We start from the raw sequence: 27715 nt of genomic DNA, 5'->3' as shown, positions 1-27715 counted from the left end.
CTTTAAACTTATTTGCAAACAATTTTAATGAATTAATCATTTGATTTCCGTTTAGTTATCTAAATTTAATTTAGTTTACTTTTAAATTATCCTCATTCATCTCACCAGTCTAAATTTTTAAACAAAAGGGATCCTTGGTTTTGTGAGATGAGTTAAATTGAATTTCAGGGCTTGGTTTAACTTTATGTTAGATTCAAGTTTAGCTTTAGGTTAAACAAATAAGTATTTTTTGGATAAACTTCTAGACTATGGTAAGTCACCTGGACATCATTAGAGTAACCATGCCTTCAAGGTTTCCCAAATAACCCTATCCACTGAACTTAATAACAAAACTTTGGTCTAACCAGTTAGGATTGGTAAGGGGTAGCTTTAGTTAGTTCCACTAAGCCAAATGCATCAGGTCGAAGTCATATCTTCCTAGACATGCATTGACATAGCTTATCTAATCTATTATCATCCAAAACTTTTCTAGTGTCATTTTATCAAGTTAAACTTTTGTCCCTTTTTGATCTAATCCTAATTATTCTGCCGGGTAACCTATTGTTCTGGAGGTATCAACTAATTTGGAGCCTCCCCCTGAATTATTGAACTTTCAGTTTTAGGTTTATATCGATTACTTTTATAGTTATAATGGACTTGATGATAATTTGAGTTTGAGTCAATTTTATAGTTATTTGATTTAAATTTATTTTTTTATTTGGATTTGGTTTAGTTGATTTTGTTTTATGTTTTAGATTTTGGTTTGGGTTAGGTTTAGATGGATTTATGTAATTAATTTCGTATTTGAGCACATAGAATTGATTGAGTCCTACTTGCGTAGTTAGGCACGCTTTTGGAACCCAAACTTTAATTAAGTTTTTGTTTTGGCTTATGAGTGATATAAATATTTTATTTGTTGAGATGGACTTGTATCCCAGTCCAGATTTATTGTAGACACCTTTTTGAGTTTTAAGAATTAAATCTAAATTTTTTGATCTAGTGGCGAAAGTTTCTAATAACCCTTTAAGTTTATTAATTTCACTTTTTAAATTTATGTTTTCCTCCTCAAGTGTTACGTCTGATTTGGATCTTTATTTTTAGTTTCTTCTTTGAGGCACTGATTTTCCTCAAGAAATGACTCATTTTATTTTTTATATTTGATTAATTTATTATTTAAACATGCAATTATTCTAAAAAAAAAATTGGAGGTTAAGATGGAGGATACCGTGTTCGAACCTTTATAAACGAGTGCGGACTTGTGGCTTGATTCTTCCTCGTACTCACTTTCTGATTTTGATTCCGTTGCCATTAATGCGAGGTAATTGTGATGCTTCTGATCTTCAACATCCGATTCTTCTGAGGATGACTCGTCCCACGTCGCTTTGAGTGCCTTTTTCTTTCTGGTTGGTTTTGGTTTGTCGTCTTTCATCTTCCGACACTCGTTCTTGTAGTGTCCTTTCTTGTTGCACCCATAACATGTGATCTTTGCCTTCGAGTCACTTGCTTTGATCACCTTTTGTAAGTCCTTCTTTGTGAAGTTGTTCTTCCTTCTCATGAACATTTTTCTGACCATGTTCACGAGTTGTTCTTCTTCGTCTTCCGAGTCAAATTCAGATTCTGGCTCTGGTTTGTGCTTGAGTTTAGCTTCTTTTGAGGGACCTGCAAAATGAGCAATATCTTTCTCAACCTACTTTGAGTTAGTCTATTCATGGAGTTCAAGTTCACAAAACAACTTATCTAGTTTTAATTTAGTCAAATTCCTCAAAATTTTATAGGCATCCACGATGGATGCCCACAGTACATTTCGAGGAAATGTGTTTAGTGCGTACCTTATAAGATCACGGTTCTCCATCTGGTGGTCGATTGTGTGAAGTTCGTTAAGGATGCCTTTTATCCTTGCATGTAGTTGACTCGCATATTCTCCTTCCTGTATTTTTATGTTAAATAGTTTATTTAAAAACATATCACTTTTTGTTACCTTTGCGTCATTGGTTCCCTCGTGCATCTATGAGTTTATCCCATAGCTCCTTCGCATTTTCATGTGGGCCGACGTGGTTCGGTTCTTCCTTCATTAGCCCGCACTGGATTGTGTTGAGAGCTTTGAAGTTGATCTGAGCCTTCTTCTTCATTTTTGGATTCCAAGTTTTTGAGTCCATTGGAATTCCGACATTGTCGGTGGGTGCCTTGTATCATTTGGTGACGTTGAACCATTGGTCGAAGTTGATCTTCATGTACACCTCCATTCATTTTTTCTAATATGGAAAGTTGTCACCGTTAAAGAGGGGAGGACGTACGGTAGAATATCCCTCGTTTTAGGCCATGACCCCTGCACATAAAAGATGAAAAGGCAAAAAAAAAATCCTAAGACTAGGTTTTGGATTAGTAATGTGGGAGAAGAAGAAAAAAAATTATTAAGACTCGATTGGTGTTGCACCAATTCAGAGTCATTTGTAATGAAAAAAATTTGTCCAAAAAGGTAATTGTACCAGTCTGGACTATACCAAAATAGCTCAAAATCCGAAAGAGAGAAAGAAAATCAGCCCTTGCCTGATTGGTGGTTGTACCAATTCAGAGTGGAACCTGCTCTGATACCGCATGTAGGATTAGAAAAAACGCTAGAGGGGGGGGTGAATAACGATCGTCAAAAATCAAGAGCAAATTAAATCGAAATACGTAGTGGAAGAAAAATAAACCAATGCTAACAAATTGAGTTTTACTTGGTTCGAAGTCTTCGACGACTCCTACTCCAAGGCCCACACTCGTTGAGTACTTTCATTGGGCAATTCACTAACATTTCACAAAAAGTTTACAAGAGTTAAGTACAAGAACTAGAAATAAAAGTTATCAACAACAACAAAATGGGAAAGTCTTGGTTGCCAGTTGTCGAAGGAGCTTCACAACGTTGTAGGAGCTTTTTCAGAGCACCGAGCAAGAGAGAAACTCATCGTAGTTGTTTTTTTAAAGCTCCGGGTCAAAGGCCTTTAAATAGGTCCAGTCTAGGCACTTGGACCACGTGGCTCGGCCAATCGACGTGCTCCACGTCAGCTTGTGGATGAGTTTTCGGGTATGGGTGCCTGGACTGAGTTCGGGCGCTCGGATCGCTTGGGTGCCTGCGACCTGCCTAGGCCAGCTCTGAGCACCCAGAGTTTGGACACTTGGATCCCTTCTGGGCGCCCGGAGTCTTTAGCATCCTTCTCCTTGCAAGAAAAGGTTAGTCTGGACAATAAAAATTATATCTACCTTGCAAAACAGAGTTAGCACAACATAGCAGATAGGGCAGTAATTTGATCCTGTCTCCTTGAGACCAGGATCTAGTCAAGATCTCAACTTAGGCTTCCCAAATGGACCTAAGATGGATCGACGCCTACAGTTCCCTCAATGGAGAATGCATCCTCACTGAATCTCTCCTCCAGTTGTTTACCTTCACTTACCAACTGCAGTCACTTGACTTGTCTCTGACCCACCAAGTCTTTCTGCCAGTTGTCAGGCCCGCTGACCCAACTGGATTTCAGCTAGTTGTCAGGTCCCGCAAATCCAACCGGACTTTTCGTCAGATATCAGGCCCCGCGGACCTATTTGGACTTTCGACCAACTATCAGGCCTACAAACCTAGCTAGATTTCAGCTTGGTGTCAGCTCCCTCAGACCAATCAACTCCTGCACACTTGGTAGAGTAGTTAGATAAACAACACATCTAACTTTATCCTATTTGTTATACATCAAAACTAGATTATTAGTGCAACCTGCATCAACAGGAATACTTACTGAGACTCACAACCTTACATCTTCTAAATTGCACTTATTTCATGAGAGATTAAACCACTTCTATTACGGTGGTAAGTGTATAGTTGTACTCCTCCCACTCCTAATTATTTGGAGGTCAACTATAAGCTAACCTTGTGATTTACTTCTCTTTATATAACCTAGAGACGAACTATGAGGGATGTCTGGGATGAGTGTAATCACCTTTTGCTACAAAAATAAGTGTATAGTTGTAGTCCTAGGTCAATTGTGCAACAACATGATGTCTTCTCAGTTTTTTAGGTATTTAAGGATCGAGTCTCAGCTTCGATGAATTAACACATAAATTTTCCTTAATGAGTTGTTAATTTAAGAATGTTGGACTGCTGTAAGTACTTTCTGATTTATCCTGGTGGAGATATAAAAATTATGTGAGATTGGATTGATCATCTCAAAATTAATTAGCGTAAGTTGGATATGTAATGCAAACTAGAAAAAAGTAAACCTAAGTGTATTGGTGTAACCTTTGTTTCTTTATTGACCTTTTATCGATCATTTCTTTTGAGATATTCAAACTTTGTAAGCTTGTTTTTTTGTCATGGATGGGTTTAATCTGTAACTTGTAAGAGACCAAGTGATTTGTGTTTTACAGGTTTGTTTAGGTTAATTCCTTTTGGGTTAATTCCCAATTTAGTCCCTCATTTTTTTTGATACAGTCTTGATTTCGTCACTCATTTTTTAATTGACTCAATTTAGTCCATCAATTTTTGAATGTTTTCCCAAATCTATCCTTCCGTCCAAATCCCTGCTAAAATAGACAGTAAAACTTGTTTAACCGGTGGAAGTGACCTATGTATGAGTTGTTTTTATTGTTGACTTGTTCCCCTAATTTGTATTGATCTAGAAATTGCAATCAAAGAATCATGCTCATCATTTCTTTCCCAATTATTCATCAATTTAAGGAGATAGTGTCTTCTTACTACTATTTCCATTCTTTCTCCTCTCTACTTCTATTTCACCCTCCAATAGATCTCCCCTCCCCTCCCACCATTTTCCCTTTGTTATTTTGATTTTAGCTTATCATTCATTTGTCATAGATACAACTATGCAAGTACAACTAGATCAAAAACCCTCCTTTGGTTTGTGCTCATGGAGGTGACTCGACAAGGACCTTCTTTAACATGGTACCTACCCCATCATAAAAGCAAATTAGAGTTAAAAAAAACACTATGGATTTTTGTTTGATTTAACTCTCTTTGGTCTAAATTGATGCATTTCATATTGCTTTAACTTCTCAAGTAGATTGTGTTGAGGTGAATATGTCCCGTTCTTCATATGGGAACTTGTTTGCTCTTTACGACAGGTATGATATACCTTAACTTTTATAACACTTTAATTTTCTATATTGTGTGAAACAAACTATGACAAATTTCCTTCTGAAATCCTGTAACATAGAAAATGGAAGGTTTCTGACAATGGCATTTCCGTTGAGATTATGTAAAATCTAAACTTTATTCACTCAATTTAGTATAGAGTTATTTGACATAAAATTATTTTGACAATGCTTAATGAGGTAATAAAACTATGAAGGAGGGAGTATATGACGTTGTGGTCAAACTTCCAACTCTACAAACTTTTAAAGTATCTCTTTTCCACTTCAAAAACACAATAACATAAAAAACTTGACATCCTTTTTTCTTTTGCAAAGTGGGATAGAGGAATTGAATTGACGTAGCCTCATGGGAACATTGGAAAGAGTAAATCTTTTCGAGAAAAGAAGAGAAAGTGAAACTTGGTGAGATTAAATTCTACCCCGTGCCTATAATAATCAATCATTGAGAAAACCATTATCACTCATAAAAATTAATCAAATTTAAATCAAACATTAACCAGAACATAATCTCAACATATTGCATATTTTCCCCAGGTCCATAACACATACATACAATAAAAAAGGTTTAACTAACAAAGATGAAACACCAAAGGCCATCAAATGACTCAAAACCATTGAAGCACAGCCTCGCAGATCCACCTCGCTCTCTCATCATTAATCACCAACAAAAATGCTCACCTTTATTGATATTGATGAACTGAACCAATGAGATATGCCAACAGAAGAACATTGTAGCATATATCAAATTCTTAAAAGGTTCGGAGATTCAAATTCATTTGATTTGTAGGAGTGGAAATTTTTACGAGTAATTCTAAGTGTAAAACTGTAGGATATAGTGATGTGAAGGGAGAAGAGGTGGAAGAGAAAAGAGGCTCTATTGTAAATGAAACTTTAGTCCCACATTGGGAGTTTCATGATATGTTAATTAGTTTATATTGATTCATATGCATTAAGTGTTGGAATCCCAAGGTTGTTTTGGTGTGATCAACAAGTTAAGGTAGGTCCTGTTTGTTTTAACCTTGTGTCTAAGTGTGCAGGAGCTTAGGAACACAGGTAGTCGAGCGGAAAACGCAGCTAGCGAGAAGGACGGCAGTCCGAGGGACGAGGTGCTGCGGAAGAGTACACCGGCGGACGAGAAGGACGCGTGCGGTGGTTCCGAGGGACGAAAGCTGGAGCGGAAGATTGCTCGGGGAGCAAGAGACGCAGCTAGCGAGAAGGACTGCACGCAGTGCGTCCGAGGGACGAAGACTGCGGATGAGTACGCCGGCGGACGAGAAGGAAACATGCAGCGATTCCGAGGGACGAGAAGCCGGAGGGAAGCTCGCTCGAGAAGACCGGAAGTTGGGTTCGGGTGAGCCCTTTTCCGGATGGCAGAGATCACCCAAGCGAGCGGATCCGGAGGAGAAGAACCGGACCGAGGAGGGACTGAACCAGAGACAAGGTCCCGGACAAAAAAAGTCAACGCTGTTGACTTTGGGCTCCGGGCGCCAGGACCCTGATTTTGACCAGGATCGAGATTTACGCGATCTGAACGTTGGGGGATAAAGTTTTATCCCCCCATGGCGCCCGGAACCCTTCCAGGCGCCCCGACCAAGGCTATAAATATAGCCTTGGTCCAGAAGCTTTTCATCAACTCAGTAATTAGCATTCCAAACACTTGTGCACTCACTGTTCTAGTTTAGCTTCTATTTTTGTGCTTTCATCGGTGTAAGAGGCTTCTCCGCCCGAAGGAGTTTTTAGTGTGATCACTTTCCTTGGATTAACAACCTCCCCGGTTGTAACCAAGTCAAACACGGTGCCTCGTTTCTTTCTTGTATTTCTGCTTAGCTAATTTTATACAAGTGTTAGTTTAAGAGTTCGAGAAGGGTTGCTTTTTTTTTTTTTTCAGGGCTATTCAACCCCCCCCCCCCTTCTAGCCGGCCCAACGGTCCTACAAGTGGTATCAGAGCCGAGACGCTTCAGGAGGACTAACCGCCAAACGAAGCAACGAGATGGCCGGATTTAACATCCACCCACCAAAATTCGAGGGGGACTTTGCAAGCTGGAAGAAGCACATGGAGGCATTTTTCGGTACCGATTTTGATTTATTACTAACAATGGAACATGGTTTTAAAGCTCCCGAGGGCAAAGCGAAAAATCAATGGACAAAGAAAGAGCAGGCCGAGTACGTGGCAAACAAGAAAGCAGAATTCCATCTGCTAGCCGTACTTCCGCCACAAGAAGTCAACCGTGTCGGCACCTACAACTCGGCAAAGGAGCTTTGGGAGAAGTTCCTTGAATTACACGAAGGAACATCCGAAGCCAAGCTTGCGAGACGGGACTTACTTCGCAACCAGCTCACCAACCTCCATCTTGAAGAAGGTGAAACAATTGCACATCTACACTCGAGGATACAGGAGTTCATCACCGGACTTTCGAATCTCGGAGAAGAGGTAAGTAACCGAGATTCGCTCAGGTACGCTTTAAATTCCTTCCCTAGAAATTCAAAATGGGCATCACTAGTAGATGCTTTTTACATTTCGAAGGACTTTGAAAAAATTTCATTAGAAGAATGGGTTACCCCTGTCACTAGGGCCCCTCGGGAGTACGATATAAGGAATTCCCTCTACGAGGTTGGTAATTCCTACACAATCAATCAACACGACAAAGAAATCGAGGAATTGAAACAAAGCAAGCGAGATCATCCAATGAATATAAACACGATATGAGTTTTACATCAAACCAATCCACAATTACTCCATCGTTCTAGAACAAAGACTCTACTCCATAGATGCTAGAGCGGAACCCGAAGACATAGAGAAACTAAACATACAATCCTCAAAAAATGAAGAGAGAAGGAAGAAGTATGCTTATCCAATGACGATGAGTGATCTCCGGATCCAATCCTTTGCTTCTAGAGTTGAGGTGGTGATGGAAGGTCGCTGAATTGATGTCCTGGACGGCGTGGAACGACACCAGTATGAAACTCCTCTTGACGGCTCGCCTCCCGGTTCCCCCCTTGAGAAAAGGGGTTAAAACCCCTTTTATAGACTAGGGCACGGCGCGGCAGCACGACCGTGCAAGGATGGCACGACCGTGCCCTGACTGGGCTCTGGATGTGTTGCACGGTCATGCCAATTGGCACGACCGTGTGATGCTGGGGCTCGGTTCTTGGTGACACGACCATGCAGGGTCGAACGACCGTGTGTTGCTTGGCCTCGATCATGGGGTGCACGGCCGTGCAGGTTTGCACGACCGTGTGATGCTCCGCCTCTGGTTTGGCCGCACAGTCATGTAAGGGTTGCACGACCGTGCATATCTTCCCTTCTGTCTGGTCACACGTCCGTGCAAGGTTTGCACGACCGTGTTCTTTGGTTCACTCCGGTGCGTCGACAAATGTTATTTTCGCTCCGAAAGTTGTCCCTATCAACACAAAACCAAACAAAGAGCAGATATCCATACAAAAGAATATATACGATGAATATACGATAAAAGAGGCGATCATACAAAGAATACGTATGTATAAAGCAAGTGAATGTGCGTAAAAGCATGCATAAACCATCATAATATTTACGCACATCAAACATGGTCCGAGTCATTGGAAGAGTCCGACGAAGAAGAACACAAGAAAACAAGCTTCCTCGCTCTACCGGTACAAGCGTACGTTGCTGAAACTGAGTCCGAGTCTGAAACCAAGAGCGAATCGAAAACCGAGTCTGAGAGAAGCCATGGATCTGTATCCATTTCCAGAGGGCCAAACAACATTGTAAGTTCCCTAATTTTTGGTACTCAGATAGATGACTTACAAAACTTAGTTGAATATTTATTAAGAAAGTTGGCCAAATCCAATGTCAATGTCAAGTCACTCCAAAAGTAGGTAACAACCTTAAAGAAGCGACTAACTTGAGCTCTTTGACTGAGCAAGTTCAGGAAGAGAATTCCAATTTAAAAATTCAGGTCAAAGAACTCAAGGACTCATTGGAACGATTTACTTTGGGTTCTAAGAACCTTGACCTAATTCTTGGAAAACAAAGAGCCATATACAATCGATATGGACTTGGATATAAGGCTAACTGTAAGTTTAGATCTTATCTATTGCTTGTTAATCGAACACATAGAAGAACAGTCCAAACATGGGTTCCAAAGCCTAACTTGACTAATCAAGTTAGACTTGGTCAATATTGGATCCCCAAGGATCAAGTTCATTACTTTGATAGACCTTATTGAGGCTATGATCCAGGGGGATACAATAAAAAGACCATTTTTATCATAAAATAGAATTGTCTGATGTTTAATTTACTGCCTTTTATTATTCATGCTTAGACTAGGGTAAATAAGGACTTAGGTTTGATCCACACTTGACTAGTTAGACCTAAGATTTTCAGAAAGAAATTTAAATATTTAATTTTTTTAAAAGGTTTTTTCTAGAAGTGGTGGATAATCGTATACCCAAGAAGACCTAGTACCTCGCCACAGCCTAGAAGTTAATTATTGAAATAGATATTTAATTAATTGATTGTTAAACCTTAGTCTAATTTAAATATTGATCAATCATTAGATTGGAATTTAAATTGAAGATTAAATTAACCATCTCAATTATTAATATTCTTTGATTGAAAATCTAGAAAAGGGTGAGATGGACCTAGGTTTAAAATATAAAGTAGTTAACCAAACCCAAATTAGTTAAACTCAATTAAGTTAACTAAAAATTAATTTAATTAAACTAAGTCATTTTAATTAATAATTAATTTTAAAATCTAATTAAATAATAATTATTTTCAAATCATAATTAATTTCAAAATGTTAATTATTTTTAAATCATAATTAAATTATAATTACTTTCAAATCATAATTAATGTTAACATTTTAATTATTTTCAAATCATTATTAAATCATAATTACTTTCAAATCATAATTAATTTCAATTAATTCTAAAATCCTTAATCAAAGTAAATTAATTTCAAATGATTTAATTTTTAAAATCTTAATCATAATTATTTTTAAATTTTATTTAAAAAGTTTCAAAATTCAAAATTTAAAATTTAATTACTCAAACGTATATGTTTTCAAATTCAAACTTATATTTTAAAAAATCTTAAATTCAATAATTTTAAAATTCAAATTTAACTTAAATTATTTTTGAAATATACTTCTATATCATAAATATTTTTTCAAAGTTAAGGATAAAATCAACTTAACTTCGCCTCACACTCACTCATAAGTTGAACATATTTGACAACATAGAATGAGTTAGATGAAAAATTAGAAAAATAAATAATAACTTTTATGTTTATTTTACATGCTTGAACTCTAGGACCCTCAAATATTTTTGGCATTAATTAAGAAAAAGTGAAAGGAAGGTTAAGACATTAATTTTTATTTATTTATTTTTGTTAAACATTGATTTTAAAAGTTAAACTTTTCAAAAGTTCAAAATACTTCTGAAAGAGAAAGTTTAATTTTTTTAAAACTATTTTTGAAAAGAAAAATAAATCATTTTTGAAAAGACGGAAACTAAGTTTTGGATAAAGTATTTTTAAGTATTTTTCAAAAAAAAATTTACTTAGCTAAGTATTTTTATCAAAATATTTTTAACACTAAGTTTTATCAAAATATTCATAAAGCTAAGTATTTATCAAAATATTTTTAAAACTAAAGTTTTTATCAAAATATTTTTAAAGCTAAATTTTTATCAAAATATTTTTAAAGTTTTTATTAAAATATTCTGAAAGCTAAGTTTTTATCAAAATATTTTTAAAACTAAGTGTTTATCAAAACATTTTTAAAGCTAAAGTATTTTTATCAAAAAGCTTTTTAAGCTAAGTATTTAACTAAATTTTTATCAACTTCTTATTAAAGCTAAGTACTTAATTCAATTTTTATCATATTTTTTTAAAACTAAGCTTTAATCAAAATCCTTTTTTAAACTGAGTACTTTTAACTAAGTCTTTTTCAAAACCTCTATAAAGCTAAGTATTAAAGCTAAGTTTCTATCAACTTCTTTTGAAAGCTAAGTACTTGACAAAATAATTATTTTCAAAGTTAAAATTTAGCTAAGTTTTATTTTGGAAAAAGCTAAGACCATTTCAAAACTTAAGATTAGCTAAGTCTTTTTTATAGCTAAGTAATTTCAAAACTTAAGTTTAGCTAAGTCTTTGTTGAAAAAGGTAAGTATTTTTAAAGCATTTCTAATTTGGCTAAGTATTTTTCAAAGCAATTATTTTCAAAGCTAAGTTTAACTAAGTGTTTTTAAATGTTACCATTCAGGGGGAGCTTAATGTTAAACAAAGTAAAAAAACTTTTTTCAAAACACTTTCTCTCCTTTTTGATATATGTTAAAGGGGGCGAGAAAAGTTAAAAGGTAAGAGTTAAACATAATTTTTATGAAAGGGGAGCATAAAGGAGTTTTTTTTATAAATTATTGTATTTATGCTCATGCTTAAAATCCTTTATTTATTGTTATGTTTTACTTAACTTTGAACCGTGTTGTCATAATCAAAAAGAGGGAGATTGTTGGAGTGTGAAGCATCAGACGATCGAACCTGAATTTTGATTATGTCAAAGGGTCCAAAGTTAAGTTTTATAATGATCTAACATGGTTGATTGAACTTGCAAGAAAGTCCTAAGTTGTCTTAGGCAAAAGTCCTAGTGGATTATAGACAGGTGGAAAACCTTAGGGGGAGGCAACTCTAGGTCCTAGGAGGCGGTAACCCTAGGTGATGGAAAGTCCTAGCTGTGGAAAGGCAGATGGAAAACCCTAGGGGGTGATAACCCTAGGTTATGAAAAACCCTAGGGGGTGGTAACCCTAGGTGCTAGGGGTGGTAACCCTAAGTTATGGAAAACCCTAGGGGGAGGTAACTCTAGGTCCTAGGGAATGGTAACCCTAGGCGGAAAGTCCAGTGGGTCTGGAGGACCGGTCTGGCAACAGGTAACTTCTCCTGAGAGGAGTAGGTGAGAACGCGTTCCCCTGTGAGGGAACAGTAGACGTCGGTTCGACCTAGGGTTTCTGGAGGAAATCCAAATTCAAAACCGGGCAATCCGAAGGTTGTCGGGTTAATGATTTATATATTATCTACTATGTGCTAACTCTATTTTGCAGGAGACTAACACTTTGTACAAGGTTAGAATCGACCGGGATCGGTCGACCGAACGTTCGGTTTAGTCGACCGAACCTCCAAGCAGCAAGATCAAAGTTCCAGCGAGTGGACCAGATTTAACGAGGGGATCGGTCGACCAAACCTCGGGTTCAGTCGAACGAATCAAGGATAAGCGATGACTGGATCATGCCGGGTTGATCGGGGACAGAGATCATTGACTAATCGATTGATTGAACGACAGGATCGATCGACTGAACGAAGGCTTATCCGGAGCGACAAAATCTAAACATGAAGCGTGGCTGATCTAGACGGGATCGGTCTACCAAACCAGGGGGATCAGTCGATCAGCGACGAGTCAAACTTGATCCTGAGATCAGTGGATCTGGATCAGGTTTAGGTTGGCAATAAAAGGAAGGCTCGACTAGTTGCTTCAATAACACTAACGAAACATAATTCCAAGATCAAGAATGAACAACTACTGCTTTCTCCGATGCTACTCCGATAATCGACGAAAGACTTATATTTCTATTGTTGTTGGTAACTTTATTGTATTGCAATTATGCTTAATCTCTGTACATATTTCCGGATCTATAGTGATTGCCCAATGCAAGCGATCAACGATCGTGAGCTTTAGAATAGGAGTCGTCACAGACTCCGAACCAAGTAAAGAAAACTTGTTAGCATTGCTTGTCTTTTCATTCTTTATTCCACTATATATTTTATGTATTTTCCGAAATGAATGAGAAAGTAATGCGTGTTGTTTACCCTCTTCTATCATGTCTATAATCAAACACTACCTTCTTACATTATTGATGAACATTTAGGGAAGAAATTATAAAAGTGAGTCTTTGATTGTGATTTCTAGGTCAATACGAATTACAAATTAGAGAATAAGTCAACAATAAAAAATAACTCATATAATAGGTCACTTCCGCCTATTAAATAAAGTCTTCTTATGTATTTGAACAAGGATTTAGACGACAGAATTAATTTGGAAAACCTTTAAAAATTAGAAGATTAAATTGGATCAATTGAAGATAAAATTGGACCGAGTCAAACAAAAATGAAGGACTAAATTAGGAATTAACCAATTTCCTTTCCTACTGCAACATATTGCATGACCGACCATCCTATTTATATTCGTTTTATTATGCTAATAATTGTGTAATGTATTTTATTTATTTATTGAAGACAAGGTTCATGGCAACTTTTGTCGCACTTCTCTAGCGGAGATTTTATTCTCTGAAGAGTCGCAGTCTCGCAGAAGATGTTGGCCCGGTGGCGAAAAAGCTAAGAATTAAAAAGTAATAGATGTCAGTGCAGTGAACGTTTAAGACCACAACTTACGTCGAGACAGGTACTGAAATGAGTCGGAGTACCATTTTATTTAATGTGATCTGAAGCTTTAAGTATCCATAAATTTTAATGGTCAGAATTGGGCCAACAAGAAAATAAATTTAAAATATTTAATTAATACATATTATTTTTAAAATATAATTAATTATTGATATAAAAAGATAATTTTTAAAAATTAAACAGAAAAAGAGAAAATAATATAATTAATTTATAAAATATGATATTATTAGAGAAAAAAAATCATTCTAACTAATCCGATTTGGCACAATTAACTCAAGAATAAGAAAAAAAATTATAATCAACAATTAGGTCAAGAAGCGTGGCGTCCACGTATTCTCCACATATATTAATCATAATTTAATATTGATATATTGGCTGCCGATCCGCAAGACCAGAGTTGCAGACGCGAGAGGAATCCAAAAATACATGGCTTCATTGATTGCGGCCGAACCCCAACCCCACGCCGTGCTAGTCCCTATTCCGGCGCAGGGCCACATCACCCCGTTCCTGCGCCTGGCCACCCTCCTCCTCGCTCGCCGCTTCCACGTCACCTTCGTCCTCACTGAGTACAACGCTCGCCGCCTGGCCCGGTCCCGGGGCCACGACTGGGCCGCCGCCGCCGGCCCATCCTTCCGCGTCGAGACAATCCCCGACGGCCTCCCTCCGCCGCCTTCCGACAAGCAGGACGTGACGCAGGAAGTCCCGGCGATAGTCTTGTCCGTGCGCTCCACGTGCCTCGTCCCCTTCAGGGACCTCATGGCCCGCCTCGGACGAGCGCCTGACGTGCCGCCGGTAACAAGCATCGTATCCGACGGAGGTATGGGATTCACCGTCGACGAGGACTTCGGCGTGCCTGTGTTCTTCTTCTTCACGCACAGCGCCTGTGGCGGCTGGAGCTACCTTCACTATCCGGACCTGGTCAGCAGAGGCTACACGCCTCTCAAAGGTACAAAATTTAACCGAATTAAAGAAATAGACCGTAAAAAAGAACAAAATAATTAATAGAATTTATTTCGCAATTATTTATTGGCAACAGACGAAATTTTTTTTTTTTTTTTTTAATGAAACAGACGAAAGCTTCTTGACGAACGGGTACCTGGACACGCCCATTGACTGGATCCCCGGCCTGGAGAAGCTCCGCCTGCGGGATTTCCCCACCTTCGTCCGCACCACTGACCCTGATGACGCCATGCTCAATCTTATTGTCCGCCGTGCCACCGTCGACGCCCCTCGATGCGCAGGCTTGATCCTCAACACATTCGCCGCTCTTGAGGGCCCTGTTCTCGCCGCGATCCGTTCCAAGTACCCCAACCTCTACGCCATCGGCCCGCTCCCCTCCTCCCCCGTCTCCTCCTCCCTCTGGAACGTGGACGTGGATTGCCTCCGGTGGCTGGACGCCCAACCCGACGCCTCCGTCCTCCACGTAAACTTCGGCAGCATCACGGTGGTCACAAAGTCGCAGCTGAAAGAGTTCGCGTGGGGCCTGGCGCGAAGCGGGCACCGGTTCCTGTGGGCGGTGAGGCCGGATCTGTTGCAGGATGGCGATGCTGCGGCGATAGTGAAAGAGATGGCGGCGAAAGTGGGGGATCGAGGAGCGGTGGTTGGGTGGTGCGACCAGCAGAGGGTCTTGGCTCACCCGGCGACGGCGGCTTTCCTGTCGCATTGCGGGTGGAACTCGACGCTAGAGAGTGTGGTCGAAGGCAGGCCTGTCGTATGCTGGCCCTTTTTCGCCGAGCAACAGACCAACTGCCGGTACTTATGCGCGACGTGGCGTATAGGCGTGGAGATTTCCGGCGAGGTGACGCAGGAGGAGGTGGAACGCTGCGTGCGGGCCGTAATGGCGGATGAAGAATTGAAGCGCAGGGCGGCCGACTGGAAGGAGAAAGCGAGGGATGCTGTTGGCCCAGGTGGCTCCTCCACCACCGATCTCGATAGGCTGGTCGTCAGCTTGATGTAGACGAGAAAGCAATCGCTGTCGTGAATTTAATTCCGTGCCCGATTGCACCACTGGATGTCCTATTTACTTTTTCTCCCCATGTGAAAAAAAAAAAAGTAAATAAATAAATAGTGGTTCCCTCCTCATATGGCGTCTCTGTTAATATGTTTCTAGATTCACACTGAAGAAATAAATCATGAATGACTATTGATTTCCTTCTTCGTATTAGCCGCGAACGTATTAATCTTTTACCATAATGAATGACTATTGATCTTGTTCAAAAATGGAAGGATGGAAAGTTAGGGATGTGGATACTACGCAGCCTAGCTGTAGAATGCGCTCCGTTTAGCAAAACAAGTAATGTCAGTGTCAAGTCAAGGAAGAGATCCCCGATGTTGATCCTCCGACACTCAAGTCAGGCATCGGAAATATCACGTCCCAAAGGAGTCTCTTCCAGACAAAAATTCGACAGCATCTTCTCTGTACCGGTGATAATCTGAAGCAATAAATACATACACAAACAACATATCAACATATTCATCAGCAAACACAGCTGAAACATACATAATATAGAAACAATATAACCACGCAATTTAATATACTCAGCCTACCTGGCTGGACAACAATGAAATAAACACAACTACGCAATTAAATAACAGCCCACACGGCTAGAAATAAGCACAGCGGAAGTCACAAAGAAAAAATACAAACGTAAGACCAACAAAGTCACTAACTAACATAACTGCAATCCACCAGACTAGACTCCCAAATCCACATCGACTTATTGAAAAATAAAATACGCAAAATCAATATACCCCCCAAACAGTAATAAAACCAAAAGAAAACTATCCTCGAGCGTGACGTGGGACTGGCAGCCAGGACTCTCCAAGCATCCATAATTCATCTACCTGTTACCTGGTGAAAGAAAAACCAGTTTATGGGGTGGTGAGTATTGGAACTCAGCGGGTAAGGAAAGATAGTGCATGGACATAATATACAAATAGAAAGTGAGCCAAGAGTATACAATCTCATAAGAGGAATAGCAGATACTAAAACAAAACCATAATAAATGCTCATACTTGAAACCATATCCTAGGCTAGTAATAGAAGGTCAGAAGTAATACTAAACTACTACAGTACTGCTCATAACTACAGAGAAAATATGTAAGGTATATACAAACTTCCAATAAGTAAACCAAGGACTAAACACCTACAACGAGGGTATATCTCAACATAAGCAAGCATAGCAGTATAAGTGAGCAATAGTAGTAAGTAAGCAATAACAGTATATGTAAACAGCAGCAGCCAAACCAAGTATAACAACAGCGTATGCACGGATGGTCACTCCCGCTCACCTCTCTGCACCATGACCCTTGTATGGTTGAGAGGCCGGGTCAGTGACAGACTGTACACTACTCCAGCTACCACTCTCTCAAGTGACCGAGGGGACAGTTGCATAGTAGCTAACTAGCTACATCTGCGATGGGGGTCCCTGCTACTCGCAACTCCAGCTATCACTACCTATAAGTGACCGAGTGGAAGCACGACAAGACAAGCGGCATCAAGTCTAGCTACCACTCTCTCGAGTGGTCTAGGATGCGTCCCTGGTCAACGACTCTCTCGACCGCAAAGGAGAATTGGTCGTTGACATGCATGCCATGATATGATGCGCCAAATGCAACAGTTATCATACAAATATAAGAATAAATTAGGTATGCTACATGAAGCCAGCATGCTCAATACAATACATAAACAAACAACAGTCATCATACCAATATAAGTAAAAATTAGGTATGCTACATGAAGCCAGCATGCTCAATACAATACATAAACAAACAACAGTCATCATACCAATATAAGTAAAAATTAGGTATGCTACATGAAGCCAGCATGCTCAATATAGTACATAAATAAACAACAGTCAAAGCATACAAACATGGTATCTAATATCTGCTACTTATCATGGACAACAACAAGAGACTGTATAGATGTGGAAACGAATATCTCAAAGATCACGTGAAAGTATTAAGCGCCGGAAAAATAAGAGTGGAGTCAAGGTAACAACAGTTTTTATCCAAAACAGTTCATGCACCAATGTCAAAGAACTACAGAATTAAGGTAAGAAGTACCCGCCTTTGATATAAGTCGGACGTCCAAAATTATCCACCCGTCAAGTGACTCGTCGTAAATCAAAGTCCTGTAACACGCATATAATTAGGCTACACCTCACGTATTCAAAATAAACTTGAACTCTTATCTAACTTCAAAACCCTAATTAAATACAATCGATTGGTTAACTAGGGTTAGTTTCCTTAACCCTAGACAACCCACTATACAATTTGATTTAAGTCTCAACCTAAATCAATTCTAGTGACGATTCATGCTTCACTTGACTGCCAAAACCTAAATCAACCAAAATTATCTTACCTCAAACTCACCACGCACAACTAGGGTTTTGCTTCCGGAAAGGGTTAGCTACTAGATAAACAAGAAAACTTCACAGCTTGAGATTGAGCAACAAAACCTATCACAATATGGATCCACAGAGATCCAACTCACCTCTGTCGACCGCTACCAAGAACGCCTCTGCTGCGGTGATGAACTTGAGGAGAGGGCAACGACGATGGAAGACTGGCTAGTGACCGGTGTTGGCCGTGGCCATCGGGGCGACGCAAGTAGAAAGAGGAAGAAGAAATCGGCGTCAGGGACAACTAGGGCACAGGTGAGGGGTTGGTGCGAGAAGGAGTTCGGTGTGGTGAGATCGCGAGGAAGAGGCGAAGACTCGGGAGTAGGTGGCGATTGGGGGCTCATCTCTAGTGCTGGCGTGAGGAGGAGAGGCCGGCGACATTGGAGAACTCGCGAGAATGCGCTCCGTTCAGCAAAACAAGTAACGTCAGTGTCAAGTCAAGGAAGAGGTCCTCGATGTTGGTCCTCCGACACTCAAGTCAGTCATCGGAAATGTCACGCCCTAAAGGAGTCTTTGCCAGACAAAAATCATGAATGACTATTGATCTTGTTAAAAAATGGGAGGGTGGAAAGTTAGGGATGTGGCTACTACGCTGCCTAGCTATATAATGCGCTCCATTCTGCAAAAAAAAGTAACGTCAGTGTCAAGTCAAGGAAGAGGTCCCCGATGTTGGTCCTCCGACACTCAAGTCAGTCATCAGAAATGTAGAAGGGAGGTGGAGCAACAGTAACGCAAACGCAAACAGTCATCACGCGTACTTTCGCCGGTGATGGACCTCCCTTTATATAGAGCCCTAGTGGGCGACATGCACACTCCTCGAGGTGTAGGCACATTCTCCAATATGTGATACGATGCATAAAGGTGGGGTCTGATAAGACCAGACAGTCAAAAGTCAAGGGGACGTGACAGTTAGAAATTAAGGAGACGGGACAGTCAGAAGTCAAGGAGACGGGACAGTCAGAAGTCAAGGAGACGGGACAGTCAGAAGTCAAGGGGACATGACAGTCAGAAGTCAAGAAGACGGAGTAGTCAGAAGTCAAGGGGACGTGACAGTTAAAAGTCAAGGGGACGTGACAATCAACAGTTAGGAAGAAGGACTTAAACTGCCTGATGTCATTAGCCGTATAATTCCTGGTCAGGTACTTACAAATTAGGATCCCAGATCAGAGACATGAGATGCGGCCTGGAGTAAGGCTTGATCTCCCCCGACTGATCTAGTTTTCTCAACTCGATCTGCATAGATAGGCCTGGTACTTTCAGTAAGACAACTCCCGATTGACCCTTCAGTACTCCAAACGTGAAAGATGGGACCCTCACTGCAGCTCGTCTCCCTCATTAAAAGTTGGGCCAGGCGCCATACCCTAACAGTCATCCCGAACTATCCATAGCTAAACTCGGGCAGGACAGAAGGCACTAGGAGACAAGAATGTCAGAGAATCGTAACCGCTTGTCAGGGAATAACTATCATATGTCAGGGAATTCCAATGGTCTGCTATCATCTGCGAAAAGAACCTTCTCTCAATCCATAAGAGGGTACCATGTGTTCTCCATCACCCGACAGACCCTGACACCCGACATTCTCTGACATCGGTCAAGTTCCAAAGGTACGCATGGTCATATAAAAAGGTAGGTCCTCTCCCTTGAGCAGGTACACGTACTTTCGCACTTGTCTTTTACAGTTCTTTTTCCTTCGTACACTGTTCTTCTGGGGAAATAGTACCTAACTTGAGCGTCGGAGGGCCTACATCGGGGACTTTTTCCTTGGTTTCTGGTCTCTAACGTTTCGTGTACTTGTCTGAGTATGCGCAGAGCCCAAGTACCGCCGATTTAATCACCGACATCCGTCAGTCCCACCTAGCAGTCCGTTTTCCTGGGCGCATAAGCTAGGGGTGTCCAAGTCGCCTCTCTATCAACACTAACGACATCTCAGTCAGCCTTCACCTGATTCAAATTTTGAGCATGATCGATTTAGCGTTGTCTGTGAGACTTCCTTCACCTATTCTGGAACGTGACAATGGAGGAGACTGGAAGAATCAACGTCACTATGACAGCAGGGGAATATGAGCTGTTCAAGGAGGCTAAGAGGCGAGCGGCTTCCGAAAAACAGACCACTACTTCACACCCACACAAGATGCCCGTAATTTACAAGGACCCGACCCGTGTCTCAAATAGGGGATCTAAAAGAAAATAGGTCGAGGATTTTCCTCAAGCCTTCTATCGGGAGCCCTACCCAGACTATTATAACAAGGGCTTGGATTGTTATAATAAGAAAGAGCAATCACAGGCCTCCATGGCTGAGAGTTCCCGACCTAGAGATTCAAAGAAGGGGAAAGTCATAGTCCTTTGGGAGGAGCCCAGGGAGATGCCTGAGGAGCAAGTGCTCTTCTCTCTAAGGGTACTCGAGGAAAAGCTACCAAAAGGGTACAAGCCCCCAGCTATTGGAGAATATGACGGGAGAAATGACCCGGAGGATCATCTTTGAAAATTTTGGAATGCTGCGTTGCTGTACCAATACAGCAACACCATCAAGTGCCGAGTGTTTTTAAACACTCTATCTGGTTCAACACAGAAATGATTTGATAGATTGCCGAATGGATTCATCACTTGCTTCTAAGACTTTAAAACCACTTTCCTGCGCCATTTCGCCAGTAGTAGGAAATATTAGAAGACAAACCACTGTCTCTTTGCCCTCAAGCAAGGGTCTGTGGAACCCTTAAGAAGCTATATCAAACGCTTCAACCAGGTAGCCCAGCATGTCTCGTCCGCTACCTCAGAGATATTGATGAGCGCCTTCTCTACGGTCTGGTGGAGGGGAGTTCTTCCGGGGTCTCATCTGTGAGCTAGTAAGGAATTTTGATGAGATGCTGGGGAAGGTAGCCAGCTACATCAAAGTAGAAGAAGCCCAGGCGCCTTGACGAAAAATAGACAAGGCACCTGCTACTGCCAACAAGATGGAGAAAAGGCCGCCCCAACCTCTAACTCAGCCTTTTCCCCGCTCCAAGGAGGTCCGACCAGGTTTTCTGCCCGGTCCGGACTCTAGGACGGCTCAATGGATAGAAGCTGTCCAAGCCCCTAGACCCGGTCAGTGGGGGCCCCACTATTGTACTTACCACAGGTCTCACACCTATTCCACTAGAGATTGCGTCCGGTTTGCCCGTGACTCTCAGTGTGCAACTAAACTGGGCCTGCCTCCGCCCGAGATTGCGTCCAAGCTTCAGAGGTTGTTGGCGAGCCGGACTACCACAGCGGGTCAGTTAGGTAAATCTCTGTCCAAAAATACAGGTCAAGGAATCCAGAAGCCAAGTCGGGGTAAGGAGCAAGTGGAATCCCTGGAGGAAGAAAACAGGGGAAATGTTGTCATCTGGAAGATCGACATGATCTCTAGAGGACCCATTGATGGAGACTCCGCTCGAGCTCGAAAATCTCATGAATACCGCTTGGAGATACATGCGGTAGGATACAACCGGAAATGAGCTGCGGGGCCCGTAATCAGTTTCAGGCCACAAAACTTGGAGGGATTGGAGCTCCCTCATGATGATGCCTTAATAATCAAAGCCATCATAGATATGTCATGGCGTTCAGATATCCTATCTATTGGTCCCACGTCACATCAAAAGATAGTTTTTACTTCGCTCTTGTTTCCTTACATGCTTCTCTTATGGTTTTTGGCATTGTATTGGAGTTTAGCCATGTGGCTACATTATCATTTTTAGTATTTTGTTGTGTTTAAGCTGTACCGAAACGCATTGTATCTTTTTGGTTTATCACTACAAAAAAAGAAGCTATAGGATCGGTTTATTTGACTTGTAGGAGCGGTTTTCCACTGCTGCTATGAATATTACAACGGTTTGGCAAGCGTACTTGTTGCCACCGTTGCTAGGCCCAGTTAGAGCGGAAGATGAAAGCGGTGGTCAATGTTGTCCTAACCGCTCTAAAATGTTAGTTTTTCCACCGATTAAAAACCACTCTAATATATCCTCAATTAGAGTGGTTTCTGAAACCTATCTGAAACCTATATTTAGGTACGGTTGTTAACCAATTTTGCAAGTGAGGATGTTGAATCGATTGACCAACCGATTCTGAAACATGGTTATTGCCATGGTTTTTAAACCGCTGTAGAAGGTGAAAACTAGGAGCGGTTTACGAAATCGCTTTTGTTTGCACATATCAGGAGCACATTATAACTGCTCCTAAATGTGGGTTGTAAGAGCGCTTCTATTCACTGCTTCTATATGTGTTCATGTGGAACGATTTTGTAATTGCTCTTGAAAGTCATATTTCAAAGCGGTTTTTTGTAATTTTGGAATGGTTTAACATCAATTTTTTTAATTTTTTGGAACGGTCTTTTGTAGATGGTAGATTTTTTTTTTTTTAAAAAAAGCCATTTATGTTTCTTTATAAATCATTCCATAACTTAACATAATAAATAGATGAAAAAAAAATAATGGCATTCCATCAAAAAAAAATCAGTACATAATCCTTACGAACAATCATTGTCAATCAAAATAGCATATTATTCATCTAAAAACATATTTTTTATTTCCAACCCTAATATAAATCAAAATATCTTTTTCTCAAATTCTAGTTGTTACCATTTGATTTCTCTCATGGAGGAGGTCTACAGATATTTTCTTTAGCGTTTGATGGAATACTCATATATTGTTGCATGATTTCTGCCATCACACTTGCCATCTACAAAAGAAAGTGGATTTTACATCATGCATTTATACAAGTAATTTTTAATAACTCATTTGTTAACATCAAACATGCTAATACCTGTCCCGGTAACGTTTCAGGCCCTTGAGATCCCCCAGCAGTTCCAACCATCATACTTTGCATAATACGGATAAAATTTTGGAATTGTTGTTCCTGCATCCGCCTCATCGATTGCTCCATCTCGATTTTCCTTTGTGCTTCACGTGCTTCCATTTCTGCTTGTAGTCGTGCTTCTCACTCTGCCTCCCTAGCTTCCATTTCCTTTATTTTTTCTTTCATTTCCTTGAACTTTTCTGTGGCATCCGAAGTAGTGTCATATCCTTGGCAATGGCTACGCTTATATTGGTTAGGAAAAACTTGGCTAGGCAGTGCACCAGCTCCTAAACATCAAATTCGCCCAGAATGCTCAAGCTCGAACACCTCACTGCATAAAAAATAATTAGTATCATAAAAGTTATAACTTTAGCAAAAATTAAATGTGCTCATTACCGAAATGCTTGCTCATGCAGTTGTCTTGGATCTGTTCCCTCCGGCATGTCTTAGAGATGGTGTTTCACAGCCTCATTCAATAAAGCCTGACACAAAAATTGTGAATAACATTACAAAAATAATGACAAGTCATTTTAAAATATTGAAATAGAATTCTTACCTCATGTAGTATAACTTCATCAGCAATAGGAGACCTTCCTTTCTTTTTACTATGACAATTTAATTCTAATATTTCAATATGAGTAGGTTTTACACCATTTTCCTGAAACTAATAAACAAATTGCGCCATCAAACTTAATTAACACCAACTATATTCTATTCACTTTAATCAATACTTTAAATCCCGACCCTAAAAATATAGAATTTGTGAATTAAAAATCATATAGAACTTATAAAAACAATCATTATATATAATGCTTACAAATTTATCTTCCAATGTTGGAATATTTATGCGTCCTTGTGCATGAATTCTTCATTTTTATGAGCATTTTCTCTATTAATTTTTGACATTCTCTGCAATAGATTAACAAAAATGTATCATATACACCCATCTATATGTACAAAATAATAAATTTATTATTACTACCTCATTCTTCTTCCAATAGTCACATAAAATTTCCCAAACCTTGAGTGTCAGCTTATGAGGGATAGGACGAATTTGCAAGAGCTCATCTAAAGGAATATTTGGGTCATAAGACGTTGCCTTGACTTCGGCCCTCCATCGCCTCCATGCAACTCCCATCATTTGCATCACAATTTTTTGTGGCGAGTAGGGATACAAAAATGTTCTTATGAATATTAAACAAATTATATTAATTTCTAATTAAAATTTGGAACTAAAAGATTCTCAACTTACAATTACAGATCCCCATGCAAGATCCAAACGATTTTTAGGTATTTTCCTCCAGTCTAGAAAACTAAGGGTTAACAAGTTTCCATTTCGAACAATCGTTCCCACAAAATTTGAAAGTGTGGGTTGCATTTCTCCATAAGGTTGACCCCTTTCATTAAATCTTACAACTAGTAAGTCATTGGTACCTAATGAATGAACATCCCTCATCACTGTCTTGCCCCGTGTATTTTGGCTCCTTTGAGATGAACCTAAAAAATTATTTAAAACATAATATTAATTCATTAAAAAACATAATGTTACTTCATTGTAAATTCAATTAGCTATTCATATCCCCCAAAAATTTTTAACCTTCCTCATTATGCTCAACATTGTGTTGTAAGTCCAATTCAGCATTTTGTGTTTCCGATGGAGAGTGTGGTAGTGGTACATCTTGTGGTTCATTTTCACCATTTAATCCTCTATTATTTGATTCTTCTCTTCTAGATCATCCTCTAGTATTTTGAAGCAACTTTTGAATTCTTTTGTTCACCATTTTCAAAGTGAAGCAATTCCTACAAGAAATAGACAACAAGTGTGTGACATTTTTCAAAAGATGATTACATACTCATATTTATGTTGCAAATTCAAACTCTTATCCAGATTTTATATCTTTAAATTTTGACAATTCCAAAAAAAAGGCCAGAAAATTAAAATCAGACAATTTTATCTGCAAAATGGTGACAATAAATAAAAGCTAACAAAAGGTAGTCAAAAATATAACGAGATATCAACATCTTTAAACCACGAAAATAAAAATTAATCATGCCTAAAATGATATGATAGTCTGGGACAGTCATCCAAAATTCTATAAACTAGATTCAAATATATATAAAGTTTAGGGTTCTAGAAATTAAAAGCGGGAATCACAAAAAAAAATAGCAAAATAATGTGAGCTCTAAAAAAAAGGGGAGCTCTTTCATAGCCAATAAACATGGTATTTTAGTTTCTATTTTGGTAAAATTTTATGGTTAGAATCTTGGTAAACCATATTAAAATTGTGCAGGGATAGGAATTTTATTCTTTCTTAAAATAATTCACCGATGAGCAAATTTTCCATTGCATCCATTTATATAAATAAAATATGATTATATTTTAAAATATAGACAATGATAAGATTGATAATGAGTTATTATAACGAGTAACCAACCTGTTTCATAAAAAAAAATAAGAGAGAGAATAACCAACCTGACTCGCATTAAAATTTAAGTTAGTTTTTATTTGGTATACAATTTAATTAATGGAATTGTAAATTGTAGTTTTAAAACTATTTTAGTAATATATCAAAAATTTTATTTGTTCCCTTTCTCAGATTTATTTAGTATGTTTCAATTATATGCATCAATTTTTTATTTTATTTATTTCATTAATTAAAGTATGTAATGCATCTCACATTTTGATTAATGAAATACACATGTTGCATGTATTTATTTTATAAAAATTTTGATAAAGATAAGAAGATAAAATTATTAATAAGTTTTAAAATTATTTTAGGTATGAAAATAAAAAAGGATATTAACGTAATTTAATTTTAGACTTCACCAAATCAATCGAGATTCAACAGTTTGTATTGTTATCTATAAAATAATTTTTAGTAAAATTAGAAGATGGATTCCATGCGTATTACCTATACAAGTGAGTTAATTTCCGGTGACAGAGAAGCCAACAATGGTGCAGAAATTGGATTGTTATTTTTTCTAAGTATCTTGATCGAAATGTTGGATTTTTAAGGAGTAAGGAGAATGATTCACGATTTGTTGTGTGTATGTGGGGCGTAGGGTTAAAAATTGAGGACATTTAAATATTAATAATAGGCAAAAGACCCTAGGTTAAAAAACTATATGTGACTTTGTAGAAACGGTTTTGTTGACCACTTTAAAAAGTCTAATAAACCACTGCCAAACAAAAAATTGAATCGGATTATAAAACTGCTCTTAAATTTCATGACGTTCAAAACAATTTTAAATAGTTGATGCTGCAATTAATCAGCTGGATCGATTTTCCAACCGCTCCTATTACTCTTACCTTTTACAAGCGATTTCATTTAAGCACTCTTGTTGCTACACATATTTAGAGTGGTTAATCAAACGCTCTTAGAAGACCGGTCCTAAAACATTGGTTTTTTTTTGTAGTGTATGAGCTTTCCTTTCATTTTTGTTATGTTTTTAGTACAACCGTGTGAGTTTATTATACAACTGCGTGGTTGTGATTATTTTGTTCCAGCCGAATGGGTTGTTTATATAACTATATGTTGGTTGCTACTCGGAAAACCTATAGGTTCCACTGTACAAAAATTTTGTACAAAGGTCTGAATCTTTTCCTAGCTACCATGTGTTCTTTTAAATTAAATTTTGGATCGCCTGCGGAACTTAACACGTTTGATCCAAAACTTAATCTATTTGTTCTTTTAGGTTTTGACTTGGATCTCCTGCGGAACTTAACACGTTCGACCCAAGTCTCCTTAAGTTATTAATTCCATTAAATATTAATTTCCATAAAAGGTTCCCAGTACTGACGTGGTGAGGCACATGACCTTCTTGGATATGGGAGCTGATCCGGCCGTAAGAAGGGGGGACCCACTTCCTGAAGGGTCTCAGCCTGAGGACCGATGAAAGGCTGTGCGGTGGATGGCCGAGCCGAGCGGATGGGTAGGTCCGAACGGAGCTATAGATAAGCCCATCCATGGGCTCATGTTTCCGACGCCAAGGCAGGAAGACCGAAGGGCCGAGCGGGAGTCCGCTCGGCGGGGGCCAAGGGCCGAGGGGGTTGTCCGTTCGGCCAAAATAGGGGCGAGGGTATAAAGGGGGTCGAGCGGCCTATGCGCTCGACTTAGGATATGAGATGTCAGCCGAAGCATGTCTAATGATTAGGCCGTACACAAGATCGCACGATCTTGCCGTCACATCATGGAGAGGCTGATACCGTAGCAGTATGGTCTCATGGACGTCTCCCTGACAGATCCATATTTAGACATGGCCCTTCTGACAGACCCATACCTGGGCATGGTCAAAGGCAGGTGGTTACTTTGATTGGCACGCCCAGGCTTCTTTGAGAGATCTATATAAGGCTTCCATTTCTCCACTGGAGGTATGAAACATCTTCATTTTGAAGCCACCTTTTTGTTATTCCTCGCCTGACTTGAACGTCGGAGGGCCGTCGCCGGGATACCCCTCCCGGCTCGGTTTTGAAGCGCCACGTGCCCAGCGTCTACTGATTCCCGGTTCGGACAGGATCAAATTGGCGCCGTCTGTGGGAACGCTCCTGCATCCGATCGGTAACAATGGACGAAGCTGGACGACAAAACACGGTGACGCTTTCGAGGGAAGAGCTCGACGCTCTGGTCGAGATAAGGGCCGCCAAACTTGTTGAACAAAAACAGAAAGCAGCGGCCGAACGACAGGAGCAACAAGCGACATCTGCGTCTGGTGGCCGAGCGGAAGCACCTCCAGCTACCGTCGCATTTCACCGGGCCTTATTTCGCACCCCTGAAGTCAAGAGATAGAGGTTCTTCTTCTGACGAAATACCAAGGCGGATGACAGAAAAGGTAAGGCTCCCGGGCGGATTCATCTCCGAGCGGGCAACCACCAATTTTCGGAGGCTATTCTACGAGACCCTCTGCCCAAGCACTACGTGCCTCCGACGATCGGCGAGTACAACGGAACAACGGACCCG

At 39.7% G+C, this 27715-nt stretch overlaps 1 protein-coding gene across 1 annotated transcript; it reads left to right on the top strand.

Annotated features, from left to right (window-relative positions):
- Positions 1-13971: 13971 nt before the first annotated feature.
- On the top strand, positions 13972-15700 carry LOC121980700 (linamarin synthase 2-like). The gene is made up of 2 exons (XM_042532867.1): positions 13972-14491; positions 14616-15700. Exons 1-2 carry the CDS (start codon positions 13972-13974, stop codon positions 15500-15502), a joined length of 1407 nt encoding a protein of 468 aa, XP_042388801.1. The 3' UTR covers positions 15503-15700.
- Positions 15701-27715: the final 12015 nt, after the last annotated feature.

Source organism: Zingiber officinale, chromosome 1B (assembly GCF_018446385.1).
Source record: "Zingiber officinale cultivar Zhangliang chromosome 1B, Zo_v1.1, whole genome shotgun sequence".
Lineage (NCBI taxonomy): Eukaryota > Viridiplantae > Streptophyta > Magnoliopsida > Zingiberales > Zingiberaceae > Zingiber > Zingiber officinale.
The sequence above is the reverse complement of the archived record's forward strand: the minus strand, read 5'-3'. Positions and strand labels throughout refer to the sequence as shown.